General features: G+C 49.1%; 7 protein-coding genes across 7 annotated transcripts; 3 read left to right on the top strand and 4 right to left on the bottom strand.

Moving 5' to 3' along the window:
• Nucleotides 1-198: 198 nt before the first annotated feature.
• N7503_009735 (SAM and PH domain-containing protein) lies at nucleotides 199-2776 on the bottom strand (the record flags this gene model as incomplete). Its single annotated transcript, XM_057069281.1, has 3 exons — nucleotides 199-2469; nucleotides 2532-2714; nucleotides 2774-2776. The coding sequence occupies 3 exons, from the start codon at nucleotides 2774-2776 to the stop codon at nucleotides 199-201; spliced, it is 2457 nt and encodes an 818-aa protein (XP_056915892.1).
• Nucleotides 2777-6761: 3985 nt separating this feature from the next.
• N7503_009734 (Zn(II)2Cys6 transcription factor) lies at nucleotides 6762-8956 on the top strand (the record flags this gene model as incomplete). The annotated part of the gene is made up of 3 exons (XM_057069280.1): nucleotides 6762-6897; nucleotides 6981-7181; nucleotides 7242-8956. The coding sequence occupies 3 exons, from the start codon at nucleotides 6762-6764 to the stop codon at nucleotides 8954-8956; spliced, it is 2052 nt and encodes a 683-aa protein (XP_056915891.1).
• Nucleotides 8957-11433: 2477 nt separating this feature from the next.
• N7503_009733 (uncharacterized protein) lies at nucleotides 11434-12174 on the top strand (the record flags this gene model as incomplete). The annotated part of the gene is made up of 1 exon (XM_057069279.1): nucleotides 11434-12174. One exon carries the CDS (start codon nucleotides 11434-11436, stop codon nucleotides 12172-12174), a length of 741 nt encoding a protein of 246 aa, XP_056915890.1.
• A 5026-nt stretch (nucleotides 12175-17200) lies between these two features.
• N7503_009732 (uncharacterized protein) lies at nucleotides 17201-18475 on the top strand (the record flags this gene model as incomplete). The annotated part of the gene is made up of 2 exons (XM_057069278.1): nucleotides 17201-18023; nucleotides 18084-18475. Coding segments are annotated over 2 exons (1215 nt in total), but the record flags the coding sequence as incomplete, so codon positions are not given.
• A 666-nt stretch (nucleotides 18476-19141) lies between these two features.
• N7503_009731 (putative secretory component protein shr3) lies at nucleotides 19142-19923 on the bottom strand (the record flags this gene model as incomplete). Its single annotated transcript, XM_057069277.1, has 2 exons — nucleotides 19142-19740; nucleotides 19878-19923. The coding sequence occupies 2 exons, from the start codon at nucleotides 19921-19923 to the stop codon at nucleotides 19142-19144; spliced, it is 645 nt and encodes a 214-aa protein (XP_056915888.1).
• Nucleotides 19924-20315: 392 nt separating this feature from the next.
• On the bottom strand, nucleotides 20316-22629 carry rim8 (pH response protein PalF; the record flags this gene model as incomplete). Its single annotated transcript, XM_057069276.1, has 2 exons — nucleotides 20316-22106; nucleotides 22165-22629. The coding sequence occupies 2 exons, from the start codon at nucleotides 22627-22629 to the stop codon at nucleotides 20316-20318; spliced, it is 2256 nt and encodes a 751-aa protein (XP_056915887.1).
• A 1067-nt stretch (nucleotides 22630-23696) lies between these two features.
• Nucleotides 23697-24494, bottom strand: N7503_009729 (putative GAJ protein; the record flags this gene model as incomplete). The annotated part of the gene is made up of 2 exons (XM_057069275.1): nucleotides 23697-24365; nucleotides 24492-24494. The coding sequence occupies 2 exons, from the start codon at nucleotides 24492-24494 to the stop codon at nucleotides 23697-23699; spliced, it is 672 nt and encodes a 223-aa protein (XP_056915886.1).
• Between the last annotated feature and the right edge of the window lie 146 nt (nucleotides 24495-24640).

Below are 24640 nucleotides of genomic sequence, written 5' to 3'. Positions count from 1 at the left end.
AGCGACGATGCTTCTGGGATCAACTGACGAACAAAAGAAATAGTGTATCATGGGTGCGCCATAAAATGGTCAGAAAGTAAACGCGAACATAGAGTAGCGAGAAAAGCCAGATTAAGCCAAAACAGATTCACAACATAACAAAAGTCGACTGGTACGAGTACATGAGATTAAAAGAAAGTGAATGATGCCAGAACAAACCTAAATCATGTTTCCGTTAACAAGGACCTCCTCGCCTCTCTCCTTACCCTTCTTCAGTGCCCTCGCGAGCATAAGCTCGCGCATCCAGTCAATACGCTCTTCGCGCGTCTTGACAGCGAAGCGATGGGTCTTGATTCCATCTTTATTACCGAAGAGAGCCTTTTTCTCGTTCTCCCTAGTAGCAGGAATAAGCGAGAAAGCAAAGGCGGAGTCGTCCTTGCTCGATTCACTTCCCCTGCGAAGGATGGTCTTCTTAAAACCAGCCGAGAGCTTGGAGCCAGTCGCCAGCGACTGGCATGCAACGGCGTAGTCATCGACATTGATGTTTTCCAGCGCACGGGAGATGCGATGAGCCTCAGACTCATCCTTGTGCATAGCCAGATTAGTACCACGCAGCGTGAAGTGTGCCTCCTGCCATTCGTGGTGAAGCAGGCGGGTTTTGTTGCGCTTCTTCATGTAGCCGGCGTGGGTAACATCCGGGTCCGAGGCGAGCTCTGACAAAGACGCACTGTGGCCGTGCTGTTGCAAACGAGGGCTGCGGATCAGATCGGCAGGAACTTCGATCGGGGGAAGAGGCTTGTCTTCGTCCACTCGGCGAAGATTTGATCCGGCACGAGGACGCGCCGATGCGCTGCGAGCGATGGGATCGCGGTATGACGGAAACAGAGTCCCGTTGGGGAATACGTTGGGACGGTACCGCATGTCAGGGGGCACCGACTGTGAGGCATCTCGAGCGATCGGACCAGTGGGAATAGCGGTTATGGGAACATCCATCTCCGAAAATGGAGTACCCTGACGGTAGACATCCACTTCATTTGCCTGGGTAAACGGGCCGTATCTTTGAATTGCCGTGGGCGACCCATATGGTTCAAGATTCGGACTCATAGAGCGTGGGTTGGTCGTCACGGCGGTTGTCATCTCCTCCGTATTGGGGCTTGTCGGGATGTGTAGCTTGGGCAGACTGCGCAGATTGGCTGCCATATTGTTTGGCTGCGCCTCAGGTGGTGAGTAACTACCAAAGTTGCCTGCGGGAGGCAGATTAGTCGTATCCAGGCCAGGCAGCATATGCTTAGATTCATCGACGTTTTGATAGCTAAGGAAATTCCGGACAGCCTCTCGCGGGTCCAATTTTTGAACTTCGCTGAGCGCAGCTTCCGAAAGCCTAGGTCCTCTCCCCGGCCCAAACACACCAGATGAGGCGGCCACAGATGGCTGAGCATCGGATGTCGGTCGCAACATGTTCATTGCTGTTTGTGGATTTCCAGGACTGCCGGTGATCATGGCACCATCACTGACAAACGCATCAGGGAATTCAGCTTTGAGCTTCTCAATCTTTCTCTGGCGGCGCCTGAATTTTGAGCAATTTTCGCCCTTAGAGCAACTGTGTGGCTTGGGAAGAAGTTGCTCAATTCCGACGATAGACACAGATTCGGCTGGAGTGACTTGGTTGCCAATTTGTCCGTAGATGCCTCTATAGAGAACATCACCGGTAGGAGATACGGTCATGGCATACGAGCGCCGCTCGGGAGATGAGCGTCCATGAGACGAATCGTCATGAGAGTCGTCATGATGTTGATCGTCATGTTGGTCATGACGTTGAGCATGATATTGGTCATGGTATTGGTCATGAGACAACGTATTCTGAGAATCTGACGTTTGAGAAATCGAAGCCCCTGACAGCGGGGGATCAGGGTGGAGAGGTCCACCCTTGTGCATGGTGTCCTTCAAGTGGTTGATCGAAGCCATGACTTGGTGACGAATGCCAAAAGAGGTGATGCTCAATTCCTTCAGGTCGTCAATTTGCAAGCTAAGAAGAACACCGCCAGTGATATCATTCAAAATGAACTTCTCAATTACAGCGTCGTTGTATCCAGCAATATAAAGCCAGTGTGCAACCTGGCTGGGCTTCCAGGTGCGAATTTCCTCTTCATCCACCTGGGATACATCGGGGTGCACTGTTGTGAAGGCTTTGGGGGTCTTCGGGGAAAATGGGAAGCGGTTTGGTGTATTGGGTGAGAAAGGAAATCGATTAGGTGTATCAATAGAGCGAGAAAACTCGGTCTGCAATGGAGACCGCTCAAAATAGAGATCAATCTCCGCCGTTGATGGTTCGTAGATCGAAGAACCTCGAGAATCCCGGAACAGGTGCGGACCATTAGGTCCTCGGACCAGCGACGACTTGTCCAGAAGGATGCTGACCGTATTCTTGTCGATTTCATCGGGTGTTTGGAGGTCAGGTGAGGATAGAGTGGTATTACTGTCATAAGCAAGCTAGAAGGCTTGAGTGTTAGAGGTATCGCCACACGCTGTGACTCTGCTGAAGGTATGCTTACCGATTGCATGCTCTGTCGCAGAAACTCTTCATCCGAGTCACTGTCTTCGATGTCGGTGTCATCAAAATTCGTACCCGTCCCTGAAACCCGACGGTGTACAAATGTCTTCGTGGGGTAAAATCGCTCATGATTGTCCATGTTTAGCGACGCAGGCACAGCCTTTCGTCGAAAGCGAAGAGAATCCTGGGGAGTAATGTAAGTACTCTATTATGCCTAGGTAGGGTTAGACCATGAAAACTAACCATAGTGTCCGTTGCCCCACCGGCGGTTCTTGAGACCTTTGAAAGGAAACAGCCTGCACTTGAGGCTATAGTAAACAAAATGAATGATATATTGGTTTTCTGGTCAACAGTAAACCCACTACATGGAATGAATGCAGAAATGAAAGATCCGGATCTACCAGAACGGGGTACCTAGATCACGGGAGAGGTGAAAGGTGAGATAGCCAAGGAGTTCATGAACCACAAAGGGGGATTTGAGGTATATGTACGGTGTCCCCACCAGGAAATTGGGGGGAAAATCCATGAAACATGATGCGTTGAGAGGGCGGCAACCGAAAATAGGACACGCCCAACCTGACCGATTTGACGGGATAAAATGTCCGTGTCATGCATGGCAATGAAACCAACGCGGTAGCGACCGAAAAAAAGAGGCAGGCAAAAAAAAACGAGGCGAATGGTTGGAAGCACTGAGAATAGCTGTGATGTGATGACAAGTGACCAGCCTGCAGTAGTTTAGGTGTTGAGCCAGCTGGGCTGCATCCCAGCCACCCAATAAGGGCGAGTGTGCAGTAAGGACGGGAGGAGATAGAAGTCGATTCTGGACGTTGACAGGTCCAGTGGAACACGGCTAGTCTGGACCCGAGCAACTGTCGAAGTTTGTCAAGTGCGAGCGGGGGATGTGACTGGCCTGCAGTTAGCGCCCACATTTGCAGCGTTGATCGGGTAGACCCACATCTTGAAGGAGTGTGATGGACCATACTTCTACCGTTAATTAGCGCTATTTCAATCCCGTGCCCGGCCAACCAAACACAACGTGTCTTGGATATTTAGTTACCGATCAATGCCTGTTTTCTCGAGTCATGTCCCTCGTTTTAATGCCCACGTTTAGGGGGGTTGGAAGTGGCTTTTGCGATCAGGATTCCACCACGAACTTTTAAGATCCTGCCGATTTCCCTGCCTCCAATAATCTTCTTCTCGCACGTAAAATGTTCTACCAACTCGGATGCTTGCTTCAAGGCGGCGGCCTTAGCGTAGCGTCGTCGAATCCTTCCCGACGTTAATGTATGGTATGTGATGGGAAGGCATTGTACATATTCACAGCGCACGGCTTTACTTCGGCTGGCCTCCAACACCTGGCTGCCCGGGAAACATTGCCTAGCCTTTTGAGAATCGATGTGTCAAGAAAGAAGAAGGATTCCGCGGTCCCCAATAGGAGCTACCTGGATAGCAAATTTCCACTCCGGTGTAACATGGGAATTCGGCTTGCATTTTCATCCAGCCATCCGCATCCTTGCCCAGGCAGATTCTCACCGCTGATTCTACACCGCGAAACCTGAAAGTGGGTCGATAGTTGAGATCACAGAGTAGGAAGTTCATGACGGCGATAAGAAATAGAACAATCTTCTAATCAAGACCCAAGAGCCTTGAATTATGTAGCTTCTCGACAAGGTCTTGTGTGGCCCAGTCGTTTATCGCCATAGCTTTTATCCGCGCCGTAAGCTATTTCTTGGAATCAAAATCTATGAAATTTAATTGGACCAGACCATCCGGGATGGATAGCGCGTGTATGATCTGTGAGCCTAGTCCCAATCAGAAGAGCAACCATCTCAGACGGCAGCAACCGGGTCATAAATCCAATACAATATTCAAATGCTCTGTATGACTCGGCTGCCTTCCTATCTGAAGTAATCTCTAGCATGTTGGCATTTTATATCTCATATGCCTAACATTATTGCTTAACTCTCCTTAAAGACTGCGCATAATTCAAGGCGGGCGATATGATGGCAGCCTACAGCTGTGTAACTCATCGTGCTCTCAGTGCTACAAACTTGTATATGGGTATATCGGCACAGGGTTGGGTTTGCTTTTTTGACTGACGCCGACCCTGGTATAAATTTCCGTGCCTGGCGTTGGGCAACTTGGATTATGCACCCTTCATGGCCTTGCATATATGCGTTGTTGGATTTTATACTGGGTCTGATTACCCGAGAGGATGAGGCCTAGACAGGGGCGCACCTTGCCTTGCCAATGCCACGAAGCAATTTTGCAACATAAATTGTATCGCAAACTTTTGCCCCCAAAGTCATTTCAATTGATAGGCGCGAAGTGACTGGCCATGGGGTTTCTGGAATGTCTGGGAGATGGATGAGAAAGGAACTTCTCAAATGCTTTGACTTTCATCTTCATTGACCAATTTATTAAACTTGCCACCAGTGAAAAGACCAACTAGGTGGCTGGTACACGTAATCTGTCAACGCCCACTGCAGGACGATATTAGAAGGCTTGCTGTACTATTTACGCTTGGAGGTAGTGGAATACGCATATTGCAACCGTGCTTCCACTCAGTATGGCATGTTCAGATTTATGACATTAAATGCAAGCCCGTATTCTATAGCATCACCTCCCCGAACGTGACTCATCGATTGTGCATATTTCGGCACCTAGGGGTCGGGGAAATCAAGGAAGCGACAGAACCGTCGGTCAATCAGTCAATGCCAAGGGTTTATCTCCACCACCAGAATCACATGAGTTGAAAATCAAATGTCCAGCAAATTATAGTTAATCCAGGCTATTTTCGGAGTGAAAGGTAAGTTCCGAATTTATTAATAGTAATTAATGTTGATGAATTCTTTCTCGACCTTCTGATACCCAATGAAGTTCTTAGGTGAGATCACCAACAAGAGAAGTTATTAGCCAAGATTAGCTATAATTATAAAACCATTGGGCGGTTAAGTGTTGCTAATTAAGGGGGTATCTGCAAGCGAAAAGTTGGGGAACACGCTAAGGCGATCTTATCACATCACATCCCCGCCGTGCACGGAGCATCCGAGTGGGCCTGCAGGTCCTCTTCACCGCACCATTCACGGCCCCCAAACCTTGCCAAAGTCATTGACAATTTCAAAATTCTGACCTTTGCAACCAATCATTACGCCAGGAGCTAAAGCTTGGCTTGCCCCACCGAATTCAGTCACACCAACGTGCATGATGCTTCGGCCAGTCACAGCTTGAAGATGATCCTCCCCACCGTTCTGGAGTGATTGACATAGAAGCGAAAAACGAATCGACGTTGCATGGAGACCTAGCAGTCCGAGGGTCTATCCAGCCATCCTATTTGCGGTATTTTTCTGAATTTAGCAACTTAAGGTAGTTTGGGCTGAACACGTCCATGTTAGGTTCAGTGCTCATCACACCCCCGCAAGCTGCAGCATTTTCGAAAAGAATCTTGAAAATTGGCCATTGTTGGCGCTATGATATGTGACATCAGAGTTGTGTTGGATTCGAAAGCTCTATCTGCAGCGGTACTATATTGAACCAACAGCCAAACCCTCTGAGCGCCGTTGGTTAAGGATCCGTGAGCGAGATGTCAAGAGCTCAAAGGCTGGGAGGGGAAGTGAACGAACACCAAAGTAAGTGAGAACCAATCAAAACTTTGGTAACATGGGTCATATGCACGAACCCCTGTCAACAAGCACAAAATCCAGTCCTGAACGGGTTATCTCCATCCAGTCCCTCGAGGTGCTAGAAATCGACGTGCATGGCGCCAATACCGCCATGCTACTCCATAGCACTAAAAAAAGATAGCTAATTATCCCAAAATTAGTTTCCAACATCCATCTTGAGGGATTAACCAGCCTTCTTTGAAATATGATTCGTCCTTGGGTAGTGTTGGCTTTCCAGCCCAGGAAGAATCCGTGGTGATCCCAACCCCACTAACACTAGGAATAATCCCGATCCTGCAGCAGGTCCACTAGTGTGGATTGGAAAGTGGGTTCGAAAATAGAAACAGTTGTGCGGCCGAAGAGCTATCGTGAGTTTAAAGCTTCTGTTATCCCGCGACAATCTGGATTTTTCATCCTCATCCAGTTGCACGGTCAACCATCTATTTTCTTTCTTTCTATATCCTTTAGAAGGTCAAGCCTGCTGGTTCAGACTTGCCATAATTTCATTCCATCCTCGCCTTTTGATCATTACTCAGTACTCGCGATCGTGTGGTATCCTTCTAATCAAAATGTCGACAACTCAGACTGCGCGTGCTAGCAGAAACAGCTCTAGCTCTTCATCCACCCAGCACGTTGCGCCGACTCCTTCTTCCTCTTCAGCCTCAGAAAGGCCAAATGCTAAGTCTCACAAGCGTTCGCGATCAGGTATGCAGTTTTTCAACTTTCTTTTATACTTCCCCTCCCGCTCTTGCGATTCAAATGTCCGTAAATTCCTAACTTTATGGAAGGCTGCTTCACATGCCGCTTGCGCCGCAAGAAGTGCGATGAAGCTCACCCCGCCTGTGGTGCCTGCATCAATCTGAGTGTGAAGTGCGAATATAAACGTCCAGTATGGTGGGGAAGCGCAGAGCAAAGGAGACTTCAAAAGGAGCGCATCAAGAACAAGATCAAGACAACAAAAACCATTGAGCGAAGTGGAAACCGTGCTGGTGAGTTTCAATAATCCTCGAACCGGCTGTAGTATAGAACTAATCAGTGATCTGAAAAAGACCAACTTCGGAACCGTCACCACTCTCTAACCTCACCGACATCCGGTTCGCCTGATTATGACTTCAACCGCTTTGCTGAACACCATGACATTTTCTCTTCGCACGTTCCGACCCCGGGACTGGGTACCAATCCTTATGTACCATATGCGCCTGGCTATGAGATTGATGTCAAGACCGAACGTCAAACATTTATCAACGATGTTCCTATGCGCCATGATTCCTCCACTTCGACCTTCAGTGCCTATATTCCTCCTCAACTTACAGCTCCTATGCCTACTTTTGGTGGCGATGAATGGATTGGGGGGCTCGGGGATGATTTCGTACCAGAACCCGACTTCAGCGGATTCGACCCTGCCATGACTCAATCTACTTTTGATCAGTCTTCTATGTGGAATATACCCGTCAGCGATCATGATAAGCCGCTTCTGGATCACTTCATTCATAATGTGCTGCGTCAGATCTTTCCCGTCTTAGAGGCTCACCAGCGTGGCTACCTCCGCGCCCAGGCCATTCTTCGGGCCCTGGAAACTAACAAGACCTACCTCCACTGCTGCTTGAGTATTGCAGCCATTCACCTCAAGACTACTGAGGGCTTGATCGGTGATACAATTGACACTGACATCATGCGCCACCGTTATGAAGCTATCTCACACCTGTGCAAGGCACTGGGGGAGGACACCAACCACCAGGAAATCCTTGATGCGACTCTTGCAATGATTTTTTTCCACTGCTCTGTCGGTCCCGCAGATGATTATCTCCCTGATATTCCTTGGTTCGATCACTTCCAAGCTGCTACAAACCTCGTGAACAGACTGGAGCTTCCTTCCAAGCCACTGGAGTCTGTGAATGGGTTCATGGTTCCTTCCTACAGCTTGGCCTTGACATCATGGATCGATATTCTGGGATCAACAATGACCGGAAAGACCCCTCAGTTCGCCCATGCCTACCGAGCAAAGCACCTGAGCGGAACATCGTCGGGTCTTAAGGAGCTGATGGGATGTGATGACAGAATCATGTATCTCATTTCCGAGATTGCCTGTCTGGATTCTCTAAAACGCGAGGGCAAAGTCGACGACTTGACGGTCTGCTCTCATGTCCAGGCAATGGCAAAACAACTCGAACACACCGAGCCCGCTGATCCAACCTTGGAAAACCCGTTCTCCGCTGCGACTGGTGCTATCTTACCTGAAGCCTTGACAAAAACCATATCCCACATTTTCCGCGTTGCAGCCCGGATTTACCTTTGCAGCATCGTTCCCGGATTTGACCGTAATCAACCCACGAACGAGAACCTGATTTCTTCAGTCACCCATGCTCTCCAGTTCATCCCTGCGGGACCCCACGGTTTCGACCGCTCCCTTGTCTGGCCACTTCTGATGACTGGTGTGTACGCAACACCAGGAAGCCAATTCCGAGCTGTGCTCGAAGATCGTGCTGTAGCTCTGGGAGATCACGCCGATCTTGGAAGCTTCGGTCGCATGTATCGTCTTCTCCATGAAATGTGGCGTCTGAGCGATGATCCTGCCAACATGATGGGCATTTATAACGAGGATTTCAACTCTTCACTCACTAGTCCAATCTCCAGGCTGGACCGGTCCGGCTCCAACTCCCCAACAGGTGCGGGCGCCATTCTTGGCGGGAGGGAGATCAAACGGCAGCAAGTTCACTGGAGAGACATCATGGTGCGAAACAACTGGCACTATTTGCTCATCTAGATTTGTTCCCCCTTTCCCTTTCCATTCTGCATTTGCATTTGCATTTTCCTTTTTACTTTTTTGCTTTATTATTGTCTTCATCTGGCCGCATAGCTGCCTTTATATTACCTCGATGGTAAATGATACCCATTTCGCGACTAGCTATCGTTGCATCAATCAAGCTCCGGCGCATCCATGCCTCTTATTTTTGGCTTCTTTTCTTTTTTGCTACCATTTTTCAACTGCGGGGCGGCTGGTTTATGGTTGGCTTTTCCTCTGAGAGGATGTTTTAAATGATGCCCGTGGCGTCAAGGGACTCTGGAGCTTCCCTACAGGGCACTGGTTGGCCTCTGAGTACATAATTCTATTCTATACTACTTCGGAATAAATACCCTGGATTTGGATCAACAAAAACATTCATTGTAATGTAGTTTGGATCTGTACACATATTATCTCAGGATCTTTGAGGCACCTTCACCCCTAGTCATTATGGGAGATGTCAGTACTGACGGCTCAACATTCAGCTATCTCATACTAATATAAATTGCACATGACATTATTGTTCAACTTACATGCTTACCCTTTAATTCCAATTGTTCCATGCAGAAAAGAAAACATAAGAGTTCTAAATTGAGCATACACACCATCTCGACTTCTAGAGATGAGATAGCAATAGGTAGAATTCCTTCGTATTAGAATATATCTACTAGTGTGTGTCGTCCTCCGATTAGAATTGGACTACATGGATACTGATTTGCTGCGGATTAATGGTTGTCTCATTCTGAGAAGTGATTCAGACAAATTCAAAACAACAAACAGAGCTTCTTGGCGACAAGCAGAAGCGCTGATTGCCCCAAGAAGGACTTGAATTCTTTAATTTGCAAACTGAAAAGCTGGACCCGAGCATATGAGACTTCCTGGTCTAAAGATGGAATATCCGGGAAGGGATCAAACTAGCGGTGCGAAAGTTCGACACCACTGGGCGAGAAGATGTCCTCAGATAGTGATTCATGTGAACGAACAGGTTTCAGCACTTGGAAACCTCCGTATGATGTTTTAGCTAGGGAAGGAGCATATAATCTGAGCATATCTATTAGCTCTGACTGGTGGCTAGGGTGTTTTGATTTTGCCAAGGACAATAGATTCTTCAGGGGATCGGCTCTTGCAGTTACACGTTATCAGTAGAAACGGCGTCCCTGTATCAGATCTCGCATCTGCATGAAATATTCCGTCTATTAATATAGCTGGTCCCTGAAGGAAAGTGGAGGCGCGAAAACAGCTCAGGGTTCACGGTGTTCAGCTGGGTGATTGGACAGAAGTCACAAAGCATGGAGATCGGAGGGCGCTACCAGCTTGATTGTCCCGGCTTAAAACACAATAGAATAGAGTTGTCAATATGCTTCAGTCTAGTGAGAGCAATGCCAAGAGCTGCCAGCGATGTTTCAAGATCTGGTGCCCCTGGAGCGAGGCGCCCTCGGGGTGGAAGACTGGGCGCGCGTCAGTGTCCTGACGAACCAGGAGATTAAGTGAAAAGGTTGCCCATGGTGACGACTGTTTTCTGGCGGCTCCTGGGATAGTGCAGAGGGGGCTTTGCTTCAGATGGCGCGCGACAATAACATGTTCATGGTAGCGCTTTAGACCGCCACCGGCGTGTGGCGGATTTAGATGATCATAGCACTGGAAATGAAGAGCACCAAACTATAAAGATGAGGTCTGTCGTCGCTTTGCTAATTGAATGTCACACATCCTTCTCTTCTCGTCTTCAAGCTTTCGCATTAATTCACTCTTTGAGTCGCTTATTGGCCCTGGTCGGTCAAGTCTCTTTTTCTTTCCGGATTTGTTGAACGCTTCAATCAAGCCATTTAATTGCCAACACCGATCTCTTGGTCTGTGTTGAGAAAAAGGGCCATTTGGATCATCTTGGAAACCTTTCGATCTAATTTCGACATTCTTTGAAGCCACTCCCAGTTAGTAAGTGGCCCCGATCCCACCGCCACGCTCTTGCCGCCGTGTTGTTTCTCGAAGGATTTCGGGCTGTACGGGGCCCCCTTACCCGGGTACAGTCTGGTCAGTCTTGGCTCGAAATTTCGTAACTAACACGAAACATTACACTAGCTCGGTACCTATACGGTTTTGAACTGTATCACTCAAGGTTTCCATACATGGCCTGGCCTGCCTTGCGCATATAGATAAACACTCCATCTCCGCGTCCATCTTTCTTTTTGTTGCTGGTCAGCAAAAGAACTTGTCCAACCCAACTGTCCTTCTTGATCTTTCACGATCTTTATTTCTCTCTCCACCTCTTTTCTTTTGACCCTGCTATCCGACTTTTGGGTCACGGGCCTCGACTTCTCCTCTTTTTCACTATACTTAATTTCCACGCGGACATTGTCGTCATCGTGTTTTCTGATCACCACCCACTTCGGCCCCCGTCGACCTTGATCAAACAAACACTATTCACCCCTTTTAAAAACGAATATTCTATCTTCTTTGCAAAAATGCCGAACGTCAAACCAATCCTACCACCTCTCAAAACACCTAAAAGTGCCACATTCCCGTCGGAGCTCCACGATGACTCCCCCTCAACCAGCATCTTCGACTCTATCAAACAGGAAGGCTCTACCACTCCACCTACACCAAATTCCTCTATTCCACTCCCCAAGGCATACACAGAGTTCTTGGAGGCTATGACACCTGTCTTTAGTCCTGCCAGCGCCGGGCCCAACTTTCAAAAGTTCTCCTTTGAGAAAACCGCGGCTTCGCCAACTTCACAACCCGCTAGCGCCCTCAGTGGTTCATTTACATTCAGTCCCATAACCCGCTCGCCAACTATCTCACTTCCACCTCCTACACCAGGCTCGGCAGTGTACTCGAAGAAAGGCTTCCCTGTTCCCCGCCGACTACGTATCCCCCACCCCCAGTCATTGAAGTACTCTCCTACTACGGACTCGCCAAGAAGTGCGACAAGTCTCCGATCGCCTTTCTCAAATTCTGATTGGAAACTCCGCTATTATGAGCCCCCGCGCAGCTCCGGTCCCACCAGTGGAAAACCGGTCAGTGTGAAGCAAATTGTTACCCGAACAGTGACCTATAAGCGTACTCAACTGGATGCCCCTCCTAAGGGCAAGCGCCGCAAGTGCCGCGAAGCGAAGGAGTGCAAGGACATGAAAGACATCAAGGAACTCAAGGATGTAAAACTTTCTAAGGAGACCAAGGCAAAGAAAGCCAAAGAAGTCTGATTACATTCTTCTATTACGCGTGACGATACCTGGTTTTTTCGCATCTGGCTAGTTGGGGGCTTTTAGCGAGGGCATTGGTGTCTAGGTGTTAAGGGGGGGGCGTTATCATTCAAATCATACAGCGCAACTGTTTTGATCTTTACAGGCGAACTTCCTTGGTTCTTTGTCATGGCGCCAGTTTGGGGGTTGTTTTATTGCAGTAATTTACAGCATCCGCTTCCAGGGTTAATTGCCCATGGTGGCCCGGAATGCAATATTATTCGCTTCCAAGATTTGGCGTTTGTTGGACAGCTCTACATAATGCACTCCTTAGGGCCGAAATGTCTGTTCACCGACTATTCCAATCCTTGGTCAACGGTAGAGAACTTTATCCAGTCTGTCCAGGGCTTCTATAGGGCTCTGGTAAGCCCTCTTTGCATTAGGTTCACGAAAAGTGCCTTGCGCTCGGAATCCAGCCTCAAAGACAATGGAAGAGATGTACATGCCTGTAATGAGGCTGCCTTGCCAGCGCATCCACTGACGAGGCTCTTGCGCTTCGGAGCTTCGTGCATATTATCCGTGCCACCATCGAATCGGAAGTATTAGGCTTTGCCAGGATGCAGAACGCCGGTACATAACCAACACTCGTTCACGAAGGGGATAGGACAGATAGCATCGGGGATGAGCCTCCGCTTGGGCCACGCGACTACATGGATCAGATCCTGGTAGTAAACAATAATCGTAGCCCCCAAGGCCTAGGCCTAAACGAGACAAAAACCAACACTTCTTTGGCTCCGTGAAAGGGCGACTTCTGTTGGGGCTATCCATACCCTCGGGTTTCATGCGAGTATGGCTTTTGGTCCGCGATTTCCCACGTGTCGAAAAGAGGCTCTTCATGTAGCCTACGATAAACTCATGGGGCTCTTACCGGGGCAAGGGACTGGGTATTGCATTCCCGAACTACGCATCATCAACTATTTCTCATAATACCCTTCTCGCTCTAAATGAAATTCTTGAATGAGCAAGTAGCAAGCAAGCTACTCGTGACTTAACGTATCTATTCCAAAGTTCCTTCAATTCAATCTAAATGATGGGTCATAACGGTAGATCCTTCGCCCCGATTCCAAAAACGCCTCCGTAGAATCCTGTGGATGGCGGACAACTCAGGATCCAGCGTCAAGACCATATATGTGCTCTTACTGGTGGGCAAAGTTTTTCAACCAATTCTCTGCTAGGTGCCCAACATCCTGCCACCGAGATACTAATCGCAGCCGTATGGAGGCATACATTCGGTATGTACCAGGTTTCCGGTATGGCGCAAGCGAGCCGACAACATATATTGGAATATTAGAATACGTGTAATTGATTATCTTGGTTACACATACTTCATTGAAACGCTGACACACTAAATCACGCATCATGCCTTCATGGCTCGGGACCATTGCGATTTTCCAGGAGGACAGGCCCAGGCGTAAGTTACACAGAGCATTACATACAGTATTACATACGTAGATTGCGTAATATAACGCTATGTGTTTTCGCACGTACCCTTGACCCATAACTAGTCTTTAGCTCGATTTATTTCGAATACAAAATTTAAGCCTCTCTACGCACTTGCTGTATCACACCCCTTTTCCCACGCGTTATGCAGGTGAACAAAAATTGTCCCTACATTTGTTCTGGTCAAGCCAACCATCACGTCGAGAAGATAGACAGTTCCCACCCCCCGGTAACAATATGCACCAAAGAGCCCCGTTTGTGCATGGGTGGGGAAGTGACGGTGGAAATACAGCCCGTCATTGGACAATACTATGCACACCCTGTTTCAAGTTATCGCTGAAGAAACTCGACCGGGGACACCGACCCCCTATTCTCCATCATTGAATTTCAAGATGTCCCGAGCGCCTGGAACGCATCGGAGTGTTTCATATTAGAGATAATGCTTATTAGTCTATTAGTTGGGGGGCAGTGAAGCCACTTTGTTTGTAGATCATGGTTGCAGAGACCACGATTCAGGAGACAGTTCATTTGTATTGATCCCCACGGATCAAAATTACACCCGTAGATGGTGCCACTCGTTGTCCTTTGGCAAACAACATATTGAACACAATAATCAGAGTAAATTTTGAGAATAAAGTTTTGGTTTCCTTTGAGGCCACAATATTCCAAGTTCTTCTGATCGAGTGCGTTGTTTATATTGGCCCTTCAGCCTGGTTACCATCACAAGGGATCCAGACAAAAATAACATACCGCCCACATTGTTAATAGCTGGCCAATGATAAGGCTAGATAATTAGGCTCCGATGGTATGCCCATGCAATTAAGCGCCGGCGCTATTCCGCTTTTGGACAGTGGAACAATGGGAGACCGGGGATTAACCTCGAGCCCCACTAGCACTTTCGAAGTGGGGTTATAGAAGGATGCGTTATTGGACGGCTGCAACAACTATCCTCATGTACCTGTGCTTGCGAAGGTGACGTGTGCTGTCGGGATTAATTCTAGCGCCTACTATTCCTTTCTGTTCACCCACCTGGCTGGATTGAGATCATTTTAGTAACCAGAATCTCGACTATGATTGGGTCGCACCCGGTCATTCCTTTCACTTTACGCGCCGAAGTGATCACTTTGGTGGACTGACCATCCCAATGCGGTTGGGATCGACGTACACCTTTGAACTGCCTCTGTGGCAAATCAAGAGCGAGAAAGGGCCAATAATGTGATGAGCGATTACGAAATCGGATTACATAGACATTGCTTATTTATCGCGACGCAATCATCCCAAAATATATGGGGCTTACGTTGCATAACACAAAGACGCTGCTGATGAAGATGATGTAAACTTTTAATTATGTTTTCAGGGAAGGTTCCGTCCATTCGTCCCCGTCGACCAACCAGAGGGAGCAAGGGAAAGAGGGGTTTGCAATCATGCAGGCGCCTAAATGCAATGTGATATCTTTTGTATACCTATTTTTGGCCCAGCCATGATCTAATAATGGAAACCCCTCTTTCTTGGCACTATTTTAGTTCCTGCATCTTAAGCTTGACTAAAGTCTCTTAGTGTGAAGTTATTTTTGGAAAGCAACGTCACTTTGATATAGAACATCAATAACATATGAGTTACTACATCTACCAAATATAATGGACATCGATAATGAGAAAGCCATTCCATATTAATCTCAGAAAGAAGCAAATGCTGCATTCCCTGCTATATCGCAACTATCAAGATAAAATATGCGTCGTTCTTGTCTACTGGACTAGCCACCTATCTCAATCCAAATACAAAGATGATAATGCTCACAAAGCAAAAGCTGAAGCTAAAAGTTCATCGGCCACAGACCCGGCCAATCTCAAGCCTGAGTGGCTCGCCTTGCATAACCCCCAGGTCCACTCGCATACTCTTGGGGTCCACGTTCCACAAACCTGAAGGTATTATGCCGCTTAGAAGGCTCATTGATTCGGCAAACCCCCACTGATTTACATCTGCTGATCATCCAATACCTTAGACACCACCAAGAATAGCATTCTTTGACGCCTTTGTTCTATTTCTTGACTCAGATCGCCAATCCCGATGCATCTACTCTTCCGTGCAGATAGATTTCAAGCTATCTACCTCGGACGACCACCCACACTAAGCAAGAGCTTTGATCAGCAAGGTTGCGTCGACTTCTCTTCAGCGGGCTACTATCCCACTTGAACTAACGCTGTCAAGGGAGCTATCCAACCCTTGTGCCAATCATGGCTTGTAATTCAATCTTACAATCCCAATGCCGTTGTATATCACACTCTACAGGTTAAATATAGAACAGATATTCTCGTCACTGGAGCTTTCCCTGCATAGCTCCCCGCCTTTGGCCCTTTGCCCCTGCGTCGGCCTCCTCCACTTTGTCATTTCACGACGCTCATTGATTCAATCGGTTTCTAGGGCTGCCGCCGGCGTCATTTTTAATCCCCCATCTCGGCCCCTTGTCAGCTGCACCTGCTTGCGATTGACTTTCGTCTTGCAAAGGGTATGATACAGTATCATACATGACCTTGTTTTCATACGTCGGTGCTTCGGGATACAGGTACTGTATATTCAGACTGCTTTATGAGTATGAATACTTCCAGCTTGACGATCAATAAGCGCCTGAAGAAAGACTGTATCTCTTGCCAATTTTTCGTTCCTTCATTTGGATGCTAAAAATATCCTGGTGATCAATCTTTCTATCTTTAGGGACGGCCACAAGCTTGATCCTCTCAAACAAAGAATTCGAATTGGAAAACGCTTTGTTGCAAAACACAAACTGAGGCCGTGATTATTCCAAAGTTGCTATCCATAAATGGCTACTTATCTGACATGATGAAAGGTACCGGCTTGAAATTCTTGTGGCTGGTGAGCCTCAGAGCTGGCCCTATCAAAAAGGGTGAAATGTACGGGCAGTCCCTTCTTCATTATCATCCTTCAGCTAATATTTGAATGTTCTAGCTCTTGCAACCCCGAAGAGCTCTGTTCCAGGTTGAGGTACCGTCGCTTCCTGCTAGAAAGGGCAATGACTACATTCTCTAGGATTGTGGATTCAATTGCCCCCAGGGCGATTTAGTTCGCATTAATTCTGGACCAAGAATGGCGATGTGAAGGAACAAAAAGGATGAAACCGTAGTTGGAGGCCATTGAACCTGTAGAGCACACGAGGTTCATCTTTGGATCTTGAACAATGTTGTAAGATGAAAGGTCGGAAGATGACTCCGTAAAAAGACCGCGCATGGAGTGTAGTTGACGTGCTGCATAAAAGCGGCATGCCAAGAAGCGACTATTCTATAATTAGACACCAATCGAAGACCCCTCCCAATATTGCATCTCGCGAAAAAAAGGATGAAACTCCTTGATCAAACACGGCAAAGCCTTTGACCCTCTTTTCCCGTGATCGGCGACTCCATCAATACCCCCCGCAGTAACTGTCCCGCTGCACCTACCGCGTGCATCCCTCACCCTCTGCCCAGCGTCTACGTTCCCTCACTCTCTTCGCGCCTCCCGAGTTCCCGCTCAAGCACCGCCCCGGTTTCCCAGTCCGGATCTCAGCCCGAATTCTGAGTGCTTGAAAGTCTCCGATCCTCTTATAAGCATAGTCATGGCTCAGTCACCGCCCACTTTCACCCCAGATAGCGAATTCGCTGACCTGGAGACGCCCCGCGGCCCTAAGGGTGGAAGTCTCTCCATAACCGCCCTGGCTCGGTTTGAGTTCGAGGCTGGCAAGGGCAATGAAGGTACCAAAATTTTGATGGTTGAGTGGGAGGATGATGACCTCACCAGATCCTCTGCTGAGGGATCATGGCATGTTTCCTGGGCGGGGAAGACTACTGTCCTCCCTGCGGATGATCGCCCGACTGATAGTACTCGGCGCTTTTACTTCTTGCTTGGGCCGGGTATCACTATCCCACCGGTCATCACACTATCTTATGAGCCTCCAAAAGATACTGTTGCCTCGACGCCGTCGTCAAAAGCCCGCGAAGCTCTACAATTGAACCCTCTACCTGCCATCTTCCCTCCCGAGTTGGGTGCTACGGGTCGTGCTGCTGGCAAGAAGGGCGTGCTGCACACAATTTGGGGAAAGAAGCGATTGCGCGTTCTCGATGACGAGATCAGTCGCGAGGCCAAGAACAACGCCGAGGGGATTGCCCTACACATGGCTGTGCAAGAGAAGGAATGGATCGAAGACAACTTTGGGATTGGCTCACGTGCCGTCGACGGAATTGCTAGCGGCCATGACTCTTCGAACTCTTCTTCCGTATACCCTGCAACCCCAGTATCTCCCGTGAGTGGAAGGAAACTGAGTGAGAAACTCAAGGGCTTAAAGCTGCAGACTAGCGAGAAGGATCTCTCGACAAACAGTAGTAAGTCCCTGGCTTTATACTAGTCATCATGCCCGTGCGCAAACTGATAATCTATACCAGGCCCAGACCCTGGACACCTTTTGTCACCTCAGTCTCCCGATGTCGCCGTGTCCTCTTTCAGTTCATTCAGAAATGTCCCCAGCAGGCCGTTGCACTCGATGCCAACACCGGATACCAATTCCACGCCGACTCCCAACATCCAGATCAATCCAGCGGGGGCGGACTCGCTCAGAGCAGTTGCCCAATTTCCCCCGGAGTTCCTCCAAGAAGCCCAACAAAATATTGAGCCCAACGGCTTTGCTTCTTTGAGCTCCATGAACTCCATGAATTCCATGCCCCCCCCTTGTCCGTACTTCAAGTACAGAGTCAGAGGACCTCTTCGCCAAGGCATTGAGCCCTCGCTCGCCGGACCTTCCCCGAAGCCCGTTTTCGTTCGCTTGATTTACTTCATGGTTTGGTTGATAGGCATCGTCTATCGTACATTCCCCAATTCCCATTTCCATTTTTCACGATTTCAATTTGCCTTATGATTCCCCTTCCGCGATGTGACGACATACTCCATCACTCTACATACGCTACATCTACTTTCGTTTAAGCCTCGACTTATGCATACATTCGCATCTCATGTTATGTACTTTCACCCATTTCATATCATACTCGGACAGAAATGCTTCTATAGTGAGCCACATGGAACTCCGTGTACATAGACGAAACCGGACCGCACAAAATGTGGATTGCTGTATTTAGTTATTCGATCCTACTCTGCATTTGTTTCCGCGTGGTCTGTTTTGTCATATCTTCTCATTTCATTTTTCTCACAAGGTCAATTGAGATAGATATCATAAAAAGCCACTTCACGTCAAACGTGAATCACATAACCGTTGCTCTATGCGAGACCTCGCTTCGCTGTAAGCCATACAATACACTATTCAGGCAGGACTAGCCAGCACCACCACCATCGCCATTGACCGTTGTCGTCGGCATATCCAGATACACTCATCCTAGCGCAAACCAAAAAAAAATATATATTTCCAGCGAATGCGAATGCCAAAAGCAAACCAAGACAATTCATAGAAAAAAAAAACGGAAGGAAAAAAGGTGATCCGACAATTAGAAGTCTAGTTTCCCTTATTCTTCTTCTTCCCAGACTTTGTCTCAACCGCAGACGAAACGGCCTCCTCTTCCTCACCCTCGCTATCAGTCTTCTTGCCCTTACCAACCGACTCATACTCCTGCTGATCCTTGAGCTCGGCATACCACTGTCCAGCCTGAAGCACAAGGATACCAACCAGCACAAGAGCCAGGATAGTATTGCTAGCACTCAGCACCTTAAGCGAGTCCTCACGACCGAGAATCTGATCTTGCTCTTCGACGGAGGTAGCGAGCGCGTCACCGTATTTTCCGGCAGATGCGAGACGCAGACCCTTAACGATGTTGGCAATGTAGACTGTCACGCCGCACATGTAGAGAACGAGGGAGGCGCCGTCGAAGAGCATGTTTGATTCGGAGGGCTTGTAGAGCTTGGAGATCAAGCCGGCCAGACCGAGGAAGATGACAATGTGGAGAATGCGGGGGATGAGAGGAGGGCTGGCGTGGAGGAATTGGAGGTGCGCTTCGAGGTAATCATAGTGGGAGGCCGGGGTAGGTGTTGTGGACCACAGAATTGGGTAGTCGTAAGGGAAGAGGGAGAAGATGATTCCGAGGAAGAAGCATGTCGCTATTACGAAGGGTTAGTTGTCAATGTTGCGTTCAGTGTAGTTTTCTTTTCAGCGCGGTTGAGGTGGGATTGAGCTCCAGGACGGGGTAATCCTGTGGGATTGGAGGTTGGTATCGAGTAACTCGGGCGGAACTCACGGCAGACAATCAGGAAGGTCGCGAACGACCCGCTTGTGAGGGGCATGGTGAAGATGATCTTGGATGAAGATCGTGGAGAGGCTGAGAGGAGAAACAGGGGGAAAATGAGGTTGATGGGTAAGCGGAGTTGCCAAGGGAAAATCGCCCGAGATACGGATAACGCTAATCATTATCAACGAATTGGCTCCGATAGGCGTAGATTAAGGATTTCTACAATGAATAATAATGTGGACAAACTGATTGCTCCGTATAACAGATTCATAGTTATGGTACAGGGCCAGGTTGTAACGCCAATCAGGTCACCAGCGCCGGGTGTTCATAAATAAAATGCGAATAGTGGTATCTTCCAGAAAATCTCCTAGCCCCCAAAATGCAAAATGTACATGTTGAAAATGTGTGTGGGTATCAATATAATAAACCCAATAATAATAGTGTTCTTTACCGCTGGTATCGAGGTAATGACTCGTCCGCATGCGCCGTACCACCCACGAGTTGATCGTCTTCATCGAAGACCGGGGCACTGGGGCCCTCTCCGTTGCTCTCCTCAGGAGGTGGTGCACTGGGAGCACTGACCTGCTGCATCAATCTCTGGCGCTCGAGCTCTTGCTTATCATCACTTGGGGCAGAAGGTTCACTGGGCTCAGGGACACTGCCATTGACAACTACGGTCTGCAGTGATGCTGCAGACGGGACATGCGACATTGCATCTGTACCCGAGGACACATGCTGATAGTCCTGCAGATGATGATCCTCTGGTAAGACTGGTGCGGTCGGCACCGCCATTTCAGCTGACGGCCCTGCTTCATCTTCATCGGGCGGTTGGCTGGGTAAGAGTGCTTCCTCGTGGCGCCGGACTCGAGTCTTTTCATCGACAGGTTCTTCAACTTCAGGGTGTGCTGTCATGGGACCAGGGGGTGGAAATTGTTGCGAGTAATCCTCAGGATACTCTGCCCAAGCTTCATCAAGATACATGTGGTCATCGTCTCCGTACTCCCCTGGGGGCGCCTCAGACCAATCCTCTGCATCGCCATTATTAACAGGGTCGGAGGGTAGAGGAGGAACTTGAGACGTAGTTGATTCGGCAGCAACAGACGACGTGCGTTCAATGGTAGCTTGACCACGATTGGAGTCCTTAGTTCCAACGACAACTTCAAAGGCCACGGAAATGACGCCTTTCTCTCGACGCACTCGATCCGTATCGAGGATGTTGCCCGCCCAGTTGGCAGTGATGGCATTGCCTTTGGCATCGGCCGGATTCAAAATCTGCCCACTTGGGGAGAACGTGCTGCCGCCCGAGACCATGTTGAAGCGTGGAATGAAGCGATCGGGTGAAGTGATTTTGCCACGCAAATCGACCACAATCTCCACGTAATATCGAAAGTTGATCATGGCACCGGGCACACGGGTGATGGTGGGAAATGCGTCTTCGGGAACGCGAATCGAAGTTTTGACGACAGCAGTCAAATTAGTGGGATCGACGATCAATGGCGCAAACGATTGCGATAGATCCTTTCGGAAGGTGCTGCTGTTACGGGTAGTCCCAAGGGTCAATCCGCCGAGTCCAGTGCGAGAGCGTGGATAGCAGTCTTCATAAACTGGTTTCTTCCCATTCGCGTTGCTTCCGATGGGAATGGACGGATGGAGATCAATGCGGCCCTGCCGATATAGAGTAATAATGATGCCATGCGCGCTGCGCACTTGTTTGCAATGGTTTATGGTGACTTTGATGGGTAATGTATCCCCCGGTAGCACGCCTGCGCGCAGCACTTCCGCCTTAGCGGTGATGGTCTTATCTGAAACGGAGGGGGTCACACTGCGACCTTCGCTATTTCGTCCCCCACCTGTACTTGTGGATGAGCTTGGGTCGCTGGCGATCTGAAAGCTTTGGCTGCTATTGCTAGGTCGACTGGAGGAGCTGACATTGCTCGGAGAGGGACTCAGTGGTGGTCGATGGTCCACGGAGCCAGCTGCGCCGCTGACCGGGGTATCTATGGAGGAGGTATCGGGAGCTGCTGTGGTATCGGAGGCGGGAGATTTGGATTTTGCCTTGGATCTTGATCGCTTGGAAACGGGTTCGAGGGTAACGACACGGGCTTTGGGGGCGGGAAATGGGGCAATATCGATGTTTTCAAGTAGATTCACTCGTCTTCGGCAGGTAAGAGTAGGGTTCATGGTGGTCGGTCGAGTAAGGGTGGATGTGAGTGCATAAGCGACGGTGCCTCGTTCGAACTAGACAATAATTAGCATGACGCGATTTCACGCGACTCTGGGAACCAAAACTACCCACATTAATGCTGCTGGGCAAAGCGTAAGGGGGAAGGGTCATCTCGAAACGGAATTTATATATGCCCTCTTTTAGGCGACCTTCACCGCAGAGTACCACTTCATCTTCAAACAGGGTCGCCAATCCATTGCCCATGTATTCTGCGCCCCGTCGGCCACGCCCGGGACCGATGAAGCCGATATCTGGATTGGACTCCCCCGCAGGCACCGCGTTCTTGAAGACCTTGACATATCCATGGAGACAGATCACAATATGTGTAATGCGCACTGGCCGCAGCACGGTCACAATGACGGTGCCTTTGATGGTATCCCCTGGAAAGTATGAGCGCCACGGGTCATCGGGGTCGATATAAAAGTCGGTTATGCTTCGATTGCGTGACCCAAGGGTAGATCGGAACTTGGAAAGAAAGTAGTTGGTTTTCCGGCTGACCGGCGGGGTGGAGGTCGTGGGAGGAGGGTTGGAGGACATGACACACAGCCGCTACTTCCTGCATCCATACAAGACGGCGGCACTGATGAAGCAAGGAGGAGAGGATAACCTCAAAGGCGAGTCACGGGAGACCAAAGAACGATAGAAGCGAAGCCCCTGGCCTGCTAGTTTGGTGGGGCTGGACTGGGGTCGGACGGGGGGAGTGACTCGAGTAGGCAGACGAGCCTACGGTAGGCGAGATCGATTCAGCGACACGTCCAGCGGCAAATAATGCAGCGGGAACCTGTAGGCACAGTCCGATTCCAAACGCCACGGTATGTATCCGGGTGTCCACACGCGAAATAGAATCCCGGGTTCAAAAGAACGGAATGGGTCGTTATGCTCGAGGACCTCCGAACCACATTGTTTCCGGTCTCACCAAAGCGCACGGATGAATCGCGAGACTTCCTCCGAGAACTCGACGGGTTTTCGATTGATGAACTTCCGAGTCGCGAAGATGAATGCCGACTAAAGTGATTGGTAATATCGAGGAGATCGTGTGGAGGTTAGAAGGGGCCGAGACGTGAGGCTCGCTCTCGAGAGGGGGCCAGACTGATGTTCGGGAAAAGAGGCGCGACGGACGGAATGTGGGACCTGGTGTGGCGCACGATTTCAGGATTAAAGAGGTATATATATATCAATCTGAAGAGGAAAAGGGAGGGGAAAGAGAAGGTTTGAGGAGAGAAGAGAGATTTGGTTACGATAAGCGGAGAAGGACGAGACCCAGCGATTCTTAAATTGGAAAGTCAAGCTTCTCGGAACAGGCACTAGTCAACTACAGTCATAGGGGGGGGTTTTTTTGGTATGGATCACTTTGTAATGATTACTCCAGGATTATGATCGGTATGAAATTCTTAGAACCACATAGGCCCATTCCTACGCGGGGATGTGAAAAGGGCCGGTTCCAACCTGCAACATTGGTGAAAAGCTTAAGTCGGGATCTGCTAAGGAGACGATGGTTGCTTAGGCTAAGCTTTTTCATTTTGACTTGGTTTAATCTTTCAGGTTCGACCCTTCACGTAGGATATGCGTTGTAATCATAATCATAATCATCATCATAAACATGTCTATTCCAGCTCACGCAGGCCTCCGTCCACGTACTCGTCTCCATAACATTCGTGCAGAACCGCCGCGACCAGTTGCGGGTCCCCGCCGGCCAATTCACGCAGATACTGCTCCAGAATACACAGATTGTCCGTCCACTGCAACGCTTGCTGCCTGAACCCCGCTAACTCCCCCTGTAGCATCAAAACCCCTTTCTTACACACTGGGTCGCCCAACCCCGTCTCTGCCACCCGAAGCCGATGGACTTCTGCTGCAAGCTCGGCTTTCGTGACCAGTAAATTCTGGCGCATGTCGATCCCGACCTCATGCTCCTCGTCAGATTCGTCTCGTCGGGCAGTTTCAGCAGCCAGCGCCGCTTCCCACTCGCTACAGGATTTCTTCGCTTTCTCCACCTCCGTATACACCCGGGCCAACTGCCGCTCCCGCTCGACCTTTTCGTCACTTCCGAAGCTCCAGTACCAGTTCCCGCTGCCGATCTTGTCTACCCGAATTTGGTTTTCGTCAATTAGTGCCTGGATGTATTCTTTCACTTGGATGCTGTTGATAGATGCCACGGCAGGTAAACTCTTTTCGAGTTCCTTGAGTGTGTAACAGGTTCCCGTGGTCTGCAGGTGAGTCACAATCAATGCCAGTTTGTCGGCTTTTGAGAGCTTGGGTGGCTGGTTCTCCCCCTCAATAGTTAGAAAAAGGAAATAAGAAAGAGCGGGTGACGCGTCAAATCTCCCTTTTGTTTTCTTCATTGCGTTCATCTCACACCGGGCAGTTTGTCAATCGAAATCAAGCAAAGGGCCACGTACCATGATGTCGTCGGATGGGGCACGACGACCCACTGAGGCGTTGCCGTTTGAGGTTCTACCTTTCCTGGCTCGGTAGGAAGAAGCTTGGAGATAAGCTTTCCCGCTTTAGGATAGACTTGGGATGGTTAAGCATTCATGAGTGGAGGAGT

This window comes from Penicillium pulvis (genome assembly GCF_028828015.1).
Source record: "Penicillium pulvis strain IBT 33274 chromosome Unknown scaffold_8_segment0_segment0, whole genome shotgun sequence".
In the NCBI taxonomy this organism is placed as follows: Eukaryota; Fungi; Ascomycota; class Eurotiomycetes; order Eurotiales; family Aspergillaceae; genus Penicillium; species Penicillium pulvis.
Note: the sequence above shows the minus strand (reverse complement) of the source record. Positions and strands in the feature narration are given on the sequence as shown.